At 38.9% G+C, this 9885-nt stretch overlaps 1 protein-coding gene across 1 annotated transcript; it reads right to left on the bottom strand.

Moving 5' to 3' along the window:
- Positions 1-3360: 3360 nt before the first annotated feature.
- On the bottom strand, positions 3361-9877 carry LOC115920548. The gene is made up of 8 exons (XM_030976442.1): positions 9840-9877; positions 9179-9374; positions 8181-8300; positions 7647-7813; positions 7244-7443; positions 6314-6532; positions 5317-5386; positions 3361-4465 (listed from the first exon to the last, which is right to left on the bottom strand). The coding sequence occupies exons 5-8, from the start codon at positions 7329-7331 to the stop codon at positions 3361-3363; spliced, it is 1482 nt and encodes a 493-aa protein (XP_030832302.1). The 5' UTR covers positions 7332-7443; positions 7647-7813; positions 8181-8300; positions 9179-9374; positions 9840-9877.
- Positions 9878-9885: the final 8 nt, after the last annotated feature.

The following is a 9885-nucleotide window of genomic DNA, read 5'->3' as shown; positions in this document are numbered from 1 at the left end:
TTGCATCGCATTATTACACCGGCTGTAGCTGAGCAGCCATGTTAAGGCGATACAGCAATCAAGTAATTTCTTCATCCCGGGTATCCATTTACCTCACCTGGGTGATGAGTGTAAAAGATAGATGAATATATTAATAATAATAATAAAAAACGGTGCTTATAAGGCGCTTACCACCGAAGTCTCTAAGCGCTACATCTTGTTTAGGATGGGGCTGGGAGAGGAATAAGTTACCCTCTTGACCGAATTCCGACCTACAAAGAAAGGAAACGCGGACTCATTAGTAGTAAGCAGGTAAGAAATCACTGTGAGTCAAGAAATGCACGAATTGTAGGCATTTCCTTGAAAGTCTTACCCCTACCCCTCCCCCTCCTCAAATAAGTCTTCTTTTCATTTAAGCGATATCCTTACTAAACTTTTATAGATTAAAGTAAGTTGAAATGATTTGACCCTCCTGCGGCCAAGATCTGGATACGCCATTCTAAAGGCCATTAAGCTAATAGAACTTTGTGATAAATCAATCAAATACTACAACAAGATAGATAAAGCCCATTTCCGTTCACACATGTACCTCTGATAAATGCCCCTTCACTTCTTATAAATGCCTCTTTTCAAATCTGAGAGGTCCCTCTGATATTTTGACAAGTGCCTCTTTTATTTTGTATGCCCCTTTTCATTTGTATTAGTGCCCCTTTTCATCTCCGGTAAGTGCCCTTATTTAAATTTGAGAGGTACCCTCTTTAACTTTAAAATAAGAGCCCCTTTTTATATCTCATAAGTGTCCCCTTGTGCTTTCTCATAAGTGCCATTTTCCTTCTGATGATTTCCCTTTTTCATATCTGGTGAGTGCTTCTTATCATGTGCAAGAAGTGCCCCATTTTTATATCAGATAATTCCCCTTTTTGTTTTGAAACCTGCGCCTTTTCTATTCTAATAAGTGTCATTTTCCCTTTGGATAAAAGCCCCCTTTTCCTTTCACCATAAAAATGTAATTGTGTTTCTTATAAAAGGTCTTTTCGTTCTTTCATGATTAGATTGTGCTTAAAACCCCACCAGGATTATAGTTTTTCCTCTCTATAAGATGTAATTGTTTGCACTGCGACCTCATAATTCTTAAACTTTTAGCTCGCTCGCTTCGCTCACTCACACATGTTAGGAGTTATCACTAACGGGTAGTATACAGTAAGTAGGTCTGGTATGTATTGTTGTGTTTTGTTGTGTTTTGTTGTGTTTTCCTGTGTTGGGTTGGGTTGTGCTTTGTTGGGTCTTGTTTGTTTTGTTTTCTTTTGTTTTTATATTATAGTGAAGGCTATTCGTTGTCCTTTTCAGTATTGCCTACCGACAACAAAACATTTTGGGAGGGTGATCCATCCAAATATTCTGTCTAGGATAGTAACAAAATATTTGTCCATGCTCGTACCTTTGCAGTATATATTATTGCATATACATGAATGTATGTGAAAATGAAATACAGCCCCTCCCCTCCCCCTTCCACAAAAAACGATACATAGACTTTGTTTAATGAAATGAAAACAACATTGAATTTATTTTAAAAATAAAATTACTAAAACAACCCTGTTTCACAGAAAAGAATGTTTTCTTTGTCCATTTATCATAAAATGATAAGAACGCGTTGTTTTTAACACAGAAGTAACGTTCTAAAAATCAATAAACATATCAACATGTACTTAAAACAAATAATTGATTAATGAGCTATTTGGTGTATTTGATTTATGCTAGTACTTGTCGTATAAAATGGTAATATTGTCGTATACACCTTCACCTCTATACTATCAAAACAAAAATTTCTGAGTAACTTTTTTCTTTTAAAATCAAATGCTGTACAACCATGATAATCTATACTTTCGTCAGAATTTAAAAACGACGTCATCCCAGTAGTCTGACAGCCATGGGCGTCAATCCTTACGTAATACCTATTGTTCAGGGGGGGGGAATGTGAATAGATCACCCCCCCCCCCCTGAACAATAGGTATCAATTGCAGATTTACGCCCATGCTGACAGCCTACGAGGCCCACAAACCGACAAATACATAATGACATTTAGAAAAGTCGAAAGTTCCCAACGGTCTACAAGACCGACAAAACGAGGAAATATATATTAAAGGAAAAATAGAAATAAATGCCGGTCTTGTGGGCCGTCGGTCGAGCGAACCATCAGAAGAGTGGCTAGAAGGCCCATGGACCAACATTTTCGGTTTCTTACTGTGGCTGTAGACGTCCCGTTAAATCAGACTCTAAATGAATTCTCGATCCACACGTGATTAAATGAGATTTGACTTTTTGAATTAAAAAAAGATGATTACATTTTGGATTTTGATTATGATTCGATAGTGTTACGATTTTCCCTCTCACAAACATTATCAAATTTACTGTGTGATGGTCATGTTAGAATGTCATTCATATAAAAAAAAAAATAAGAAGAATTCCTTGTCACATCCAACTTATAACTACGTCAGAGTTCTGCATTTCAAAAGATGTTGATAATAGCATAACTTTTAAAGAAAATATTTATAAATTAAGAAAACAAATAGTAAGCAGGAATGTACTTCTAACTGAAACCATTACAAAATATACTCCGAATAATCAAAACATATACAAGCAGCATCTATTTAGCTTTTGCAATCGGTTTATGAAAATAACTCATAAGTAATTGTTTGATAACCGTGTAATACCGTTTTATATAACCATTTGAGTCCAGTGAAACGTGAAAGAATCCACAGAAACAAAATAGTTGACAACCTTTAAATGTGAAGGAAACATAAACAAGTTACTTTCGCAAAGACACAAACTCAAGTAAGTGATTCTAACATTTGTTTGTAAGACTGTAATCAAAAGTAGTAAGTAAGATGAATTTATATATAGGAGTGTCCACAAGTTACACTTAAATGATGATTGATACAATTACGTACATGACAGTGTTTTGTACAAAATATATCATACAAAATATATCATCTAAAAGTTATGTAAATGTAATTTCTTTGAACGATATGTCTTTTCCCTTACCAGCACCATTGAATAAGGCATCGCGAACGTACTGGTGAATGTAGATTAAGTTATTGTCAGAGAAAGTTTAACTTGCACAACAGTGTGCAGCTTAATTTTTTTCTTCATTTTATCATTATGATTACAAGAAAATGTGCTTCAATCTAATCCTTTAAAATGCAATCATTAAGATATTGTCACAGATTTGAAGATTTTGATGAGTTAGATATGTTCTTCTGTTCAATTTGTATTTGTTACCTTAAAAAAATAGTCCGTAATTTAGGTTAACAGTGGTTTTAAAAGTTGGGAATACAATTTATCATTATATACCTAATTTGAAATATTCTAGGTTTCGAATACCTATGATGATTTGGGGTCGAGTAATTTTTCTCTTTCAGCATTATCGTCGTCATCATGGTCACTGCTGTCAACGTGAAGGGTGTCAGTTTCGGAAGCGGACATGTTTACGTTAAGCAATTTTTGAGCTTCACCGTTGTCGTCGTTGTTGTTTGGTTCCGATGCCTTGATGCCCTGGTAAGGACCGTCACGGAAGTTGCGTTTATTGTGTACATCACCAATATGAACAGTCTCAACTTCTTTTGTGTTCATGGTGATGTTGATAGTGACATTTGTGTCACGGGGTGACTTATTGCCAATGCTTCCCTGGTCATCCGGAATTGCGGCGGGATTCTTGTGAGTGGAGTTCTCGACAGGGATTTCCTTTGGTAAAACGGTCCCAGCTGCAGCAGTTGGGGTTTTGTGTGAAGAAGCGTTTGGTTCCAGAGATTGACTTGGCTGCTTCGGGTTTGCAGACTTAGTGTTGTTGGTATCTACTGGATCGTCGACAGTTGGTCCGTTGGCACTTGAAGAATCAGTAGGAAACAGTGTAGCTTCAGCCTCCTGAACTGGTGCAGTGTTGCCATTGCGTCCATTCCATAACTTATTCTGCCGATTGTTGCCTGAAAGTAGGAGCAGATCTGAAAGACTGCTCCTCCTGTTAGCGTTGGGAAGTTGCAAGAGATTTTCATCCATGATAGAGCGACGGCGGACCCTCGTTCCGTACGGATGAGGAGCCTCATCCGTATCCTCTACATGTGGATGGACAGTTCCAGACGCTCTCTCGGTGACGACCTTTCCCGACGATGGTGCACGAGGCCTGGAACTATCTTCAATGTCTCGATCATACTGTCTTGCAGCCACAGATTGGTTCATACTACCAGCTGAATTGACCATTCGCTCTTCTGTAACGGTATCATGGTGTTTAGGTGGTTTCGGTGTGGTTAATCGAGGGGAATCATCATGATCAACACCAACTTGTCTCACCATCATATGTCTCAGCAGGTCTCTATCGGCCAGCCGTCTGCCTAGGTTCATTGTTGGTGTAGAAACCGCAGATGACTCATTCTCTGCATCAGTTGAACCTCCACTAACGGGTCTTGAACCGGTTAGATTCTTAAAGGTCGTACTGAATGGATTGAAAACATAATGCATTAGAGGTGCTGTGGTCTAGTGGATAAATCATCAGAATATAAATCACAAGGTATGGGATTAGATTCCTTGCCACGGCACTAGGTCTTTTAGGTGGCCATTAATCTATATATACAACACTCGGCCTAGGTGTATAAGTGGTTACCTGGAAGGAATTACTATCTTGAGTACACTGTGTGCTACGGCTGCCGGAGATATAGGTGGGGGTAATAGCCGGGATATGGGAATACACTCTTAACATCTGATTCTGGATACAAAATCGTAATTATCACCAATATTTATGGAGCCTGAGCAATCATGACCTTAACCTATAGACTGAGAAAGACAACGGTTGATCAATATATTGTTTGATAAATGCCATAATGTGTCATTTCTGCAAATGTATCATGCTTGCAAAGAACTGTAAGGTATATTTGTTTTTAATCCCTCCCATACTCCATCTCTCGTTTTCTTTTGTCGGTAAGGTATTTTGAGACTGATGATCCCTATTCAACTGCCAGTCAACTGTCGAAGATTCAGCTTCGACCTCCTTTTTTTCTTTGAGGATATTCGTCTCTTAGCATATCCCCCTTGATCGCATATCAATTAACATTCATTCACAGACCAAAGTAAGTTTAAAGTGTCGTATTACACAAATGCAAAGACTTTTAAGAAGTCAATCTAAGGTGATTTCAATTACCTTATGCGTCACCTATATATTGCAATCTGCGAACATGACAGTAACATGTTGAGTAATCCATTGGTGATTTCTATAAGCAAAACAATAGGGTATTGAAATTACCTTTGAAACGATTTCTATAACAGTGCATGGGACAGACTATCTCTTACCTCATAAAATTCCAGAGTTCCCTGCCGTCTCCTTCCGGCGAATACTGAAAGGTTGTAGGCTCGTAAACAGCTTGAAATGAACAGAGGGAGAACAAAATAACAAATAAAATAAAACAAATAAATCATCGTCACATAACCTCTTCGTTTTCACTTTTTCATTTATACAAATCATTATTCTATATTACTATCATATATTTATTAATATAACTCACTTAAGAAATCCAGCCATCTGATTGGTCGAAATTGCAGTCGTGATTTTAGCCATTCCCGTAAAGAAACGAAAAATGCCAAAACCATTTAATAGTCCAAGAGTAAAAATCCCGGCAAAATTCCAGTTACCGGGAAAATAATAAAATCTTAAATTCGGCATATAAAAGGGATATCGACTGCTTTAATACTCGAGGACTGGCTGTTTCTATACTGGCTCTCGGGAAATTTTCCTCCGCTGCTATCACCCCACGGCGCACCACCCACCCAGGCGCGCCTTGAGGTGATAGCAGCGGAGGAAAATTTCCCTTGAGCGTATAAAAACAGCCAAAAAACACAACAATATTTCAGGAATTACATGTACTTTGCGGACCTCTAGACAAGTACGTACAAATAGCCCAAATAGGGTCAACTGTATCTGAAATATATACCTCTCCGTTCGAGCATAATACAATAGCATAAATATTCTAATAGATTCCTTGTTTAATCAAGTTAGTAATATTATTAATCAAATATTCAAATGTTTATACCATGCTTGGTGGCGTATATTCAGGCATTATTATGATGCCTGACTGGCTGTCGATGCAAGCGAGCAAATATTTTAAGACTTGAATGCGTATTAATATTAGTGTATTATGTATCCATACATTCGGAGCATGAAAAAGATGCTCATCACACGTTTGTTTTGTTCTGTTCGTTTACTTCAATTTTTTGGCTGGTCGCTATGCTAAGAGAAACCAGGGATCTAGACACTTTTCTTCTTTAATCCGAATAAAAATATACGCCTTACTTGGTGGAGTTCTGGAGGGTGAACTAGTGGGTGAACTTGTCGCACTCGAACCCGGTAGGAGCGGTGGCGTCGGCCCATTGGACCTTTTCCACAGGCAACGGAACACGAAGAGGACGGTAATGAGGACGATGATGACGACAGCCAGAAGGGATGCGAGAACTGTGAAGATGAGCATGTAGGATCCATGGCTAGCTGAAGGAGGATTAGCCGCGTCATTGACTTTGGAAACAGAAAAGATACCAAGGAAATAGTGATCTATCGATTCCAGGAATTTTGTTGTTTTAGTTTAGATTTTTATTTTTTAATTAATTTTATTAATATCAATAACGTGGATGACAAAACTAAAAAAATAATAGAGCTGGATTTCCCTGCTAAGCATGACAATTATAGATGATGATGATGCTGATGCTGATGACTTCTTGTATCAGCCTCGGCGGCTAACTGCCCGAAAATGTCTCAGAAATTGAATGTTTTTTAGTCAGTGCATGTGGTCAATTAAAAAGTTGATTTTCGACAATTGTCTTTGTTGGCCCTATCATCATTGTTACTGTATCGCAATTTTATAGGGAACACATATGGACTATGTACTTCCTGCTTTTACAGCTGTGCTACCAAGGGTTACAAATCGCCCGATATGAATCTTAGGTCAGACTAGAGTCAACAATTTTAGTTTAGGTGTCCGGCAGAGGGCACTGGTAGTTGCACTCCTTGAAGTCGAATGTTTAGAGATTCTATGAAAAAATACAATTTTTTCTTCAAATGTAAAGCTGCAATATATGTCATGTTATTTTGCTGTATTGTTTGGCGAGAAGACATCGGTATCCTTCAGTTAAGGTTTGATATTTTTGGGAAAATCCCTAAAGTCATTAAGATTATGATTTTGGCTTTTAAACAAACGAACATGTCATTCATTGTTTCAAGCAAGCTTACTTCCATCGTCAGCACCAGACTGGGGAATCTCCACAGCCACATCCGCTAGGGTGACGTCATCTTGCCCGACGGTAGCCTGGTCCGACATTGTCCTTGATTCGCACCATTCTTGGCACTGTGGAACGGTGTTCGGGCACTCAGGGCACTTGTTCGGGCAGGCTCCCTGGTCCGGGAAGTATCCATCTGCGTCTTGGTAATATCTAAACATTAAAAAGACAATTGAGTTCTGGTATAATTCTTTGAAGGTCAATTTAGAAGCATATCATAAGACATAAGGACACAAAATTAAAGCCAATTCATGAACAGGGCCCATCTGTGTTATGCAAAAAGGGTTCATTTTGTTAAAAATGCTCTTGAAAATATGCAAAATAGGTGGTCATTTTCGGCACCACCGGCATCATACCCTGGAAGGCACTCTCCACACTCGGTGTTTCTTGAAGCAGTGCACTCGGTCGCCAAAGTGTTGACGCAGATACGACAAGGGGAGCATCTCTGTAGTCCGTCCTCTGAGAAAGTTCCTTCGGGACACCGTCGACAATAAGCATCACCATTTTTCCCTCGACCGCAAACCTAAACATTAACGAAAAAATAACTAATTATTCAGATGAATGCTTTTTTTAAGGTGTGACCTAGCTGTTTAAACACATATTTCAAAGCACTAGTATGTTTTGTTTGTGGTGAAAGTAGGCCTTATTTAATATCGTGGCGACATACTCTTAGAAATACTTGGCAAGAAATTTTCACCAAAGGAAAGGTCTCTTATGTTTGCGATCAAAATTTCTACAGCTCACGTCCAACTTCCTAACATTTGTCCAAGTACTGATCATCCAAATTGAATAACATTTCTATGCCCATTTGGGGCATTTCAAAATACTTACTCTTACACAGAGTGGTCAGTACCAATCTGCACTTTTAAAGTGGGAGGAAATAAGAATACCTTATTGAGTTCTTCTCCAGGCTGGCATGACAGACACGCCTTGCAGAGTCCATCATAGTCCAAGAAGAAGTTTCCATCGTGACAGGGGTCAATGCATAGAGGGGTTTTAGGTTCACATGGCTTTAAAAAGAAAGGATATGATAATTCTTGGATGACAAAAGTAGCTAAGGTTGACAAAATTCTCAGAATGCCCACACATTTTTTTCAACATCTACTTGAGTCTACCATGAACTAATGTCAAAGTCGGATAGTCCATTGAAGGTTTCATATTCTATTGTTCTACGTCATATCGGTCATACTGTCTGTTTCCTGCGTATCCCACATATTTTGTCCTGCATTGCTCTTTTGTCCGTTTGATCTTACATTCCTTGCTTTTTGCCCCCATTAACCCCATCTTTTTAATAGAATACAATTACAAAAATCCCAATTTACCTAACTCTAACCCAACTATGAACAAAAATTACGAATGCGACCAAAATTTAGGACGGATATTATCACAATCCCATTGCTAGTCATCGTACATTTTTTTGCTCTACTGCACTGTTGCAGTAGATGTCGTAACCATATTCATCATCATCATCATCTAATCAATCGGCTAAAGCCCGCAGAGCGACAGCCTATGAAACCAATATTGTCGATCTCTTGGTCTGACGTTCTCTTGAGTTGCCGGTCTTCTGAAATCATTTTTAAGGGTTCACCAGATACAACCAACTATATCGACAGTAACGGTATTGTGGGTCTTCTAACAATTTTGTTTATAGAACGATGGCCGATGAGACCGACATCAGACACAAGACCGACATCTTCCCTTGGGTCTTTCTTTGTTTTGTTGGATTTGTGTGCTGTCGGTCTCATGGGCTGTTGGTCTCATGGGCTGTCGGTCTCATGGGCTGTTGGTCTCATGGGCTGTCGGTCTCATGGGCTGTCGGTCTCATGGGCTGTCGATCTACTGGGATTTCCCCTCATCAATCATGATGTTCAATAGTTACGCCACTTACATCAAGATCATCTAGATGCACCTCTTCAATATGCCTTTCAACAGCTGTAGTATCCGGGGGTTGGTCTACCTCCGTCAGTTCTCTCGCTTGATTACTCCACCAATCCCTGCACTGTGGCGTATCACGGGGAAGGTCTGAACATCTGTTTGGACAGGCGTTAAAGTCGGTCGAGAATCGGTCAGGCGTTCGGACAAAGCTGTATAGGAATCAAGAACACAAAGCATGAAATAATGTTTTCCTGGTGAGATTTGCTGTATCCGCAGAAGAAGTCTTAAACCTCTTTGAGAAATCTTCTGCCGTGATTACACACTCGCATTAATCTTTTTTTTTTTAAAGTGAGGCTCATAACCAATTTAGAATGGAACGTATTTTAGTAAAAAAAAAAATATGGATGTATTAGAAATCATATATCATCGGCTTTTGTCTCTTGTGGTTTTTTCTCTGGGGGGAGGGGGGGCCTCTCCGTTCACTCATTTGTCAATATTGATCTACAATTTTCGGTTATTGCGGCCTTGCTGTTCATTTATAAATTTGTCAGAATTAAAGTGCACTGTTCCCACATTTTGTACAGTTCCACGTAGCGATTAAAAGGACCTGACTGTTGTAATTTTTTTCTTTTAATGTTATTTCGGAACTTCACAAAATGGAACGAAATATTTACCCTGGCAAGCAATCCCCACACACTCTGTTTTGTGTGAGTTGACACG

Source organism: Strongylocentrotus purpuratus, unplaced genomic scaffold, assembly GCF_000002235.5.
Source record: "Strongylocentrotus purpuratus isolate Spur 01 unplaced genomic scaffold, Spur_5.0 spur5_scaffold_9, whole genome shotgun sequence".
Lineage (NCBI taxonomy): Eukaryota > Metazoa > Echinodermata > Echinoidea > Camarodonta > Strongylocentrotidae > Strongylocentrotus > Strongylocentrotus purpuratus.
Note: the sequence above shows the minus strand (reverse complement) of the source record. Positions and strands in the feature narration are given on the sequence as shown.

Bases quoted from the DNA above. Each gene is read 5' to 3' on its own strand.
- LOC115920548 (XM_030976442.1), bottom strand. From the start codon at position 7,331: ATGTCGGACCAGGCTACCGTCGGGCAAGATGACGTCACCCTAGCGGAT. The intron at 6,533-7,243 runs GTAAGCTTGCTT...CTGTTTCCAAAG, and splicing joins GTCTGGTGCTGACGATGGAA to TCAATGACGCGGCTAATCCT. The intron at 5,387-6,313 runs GTAAGGCGTATA...GTTCATTTCAAG, and splicing joins ACCCTCCAGAACTCCACCAA to CTGTTTACGAGCCTACAACC.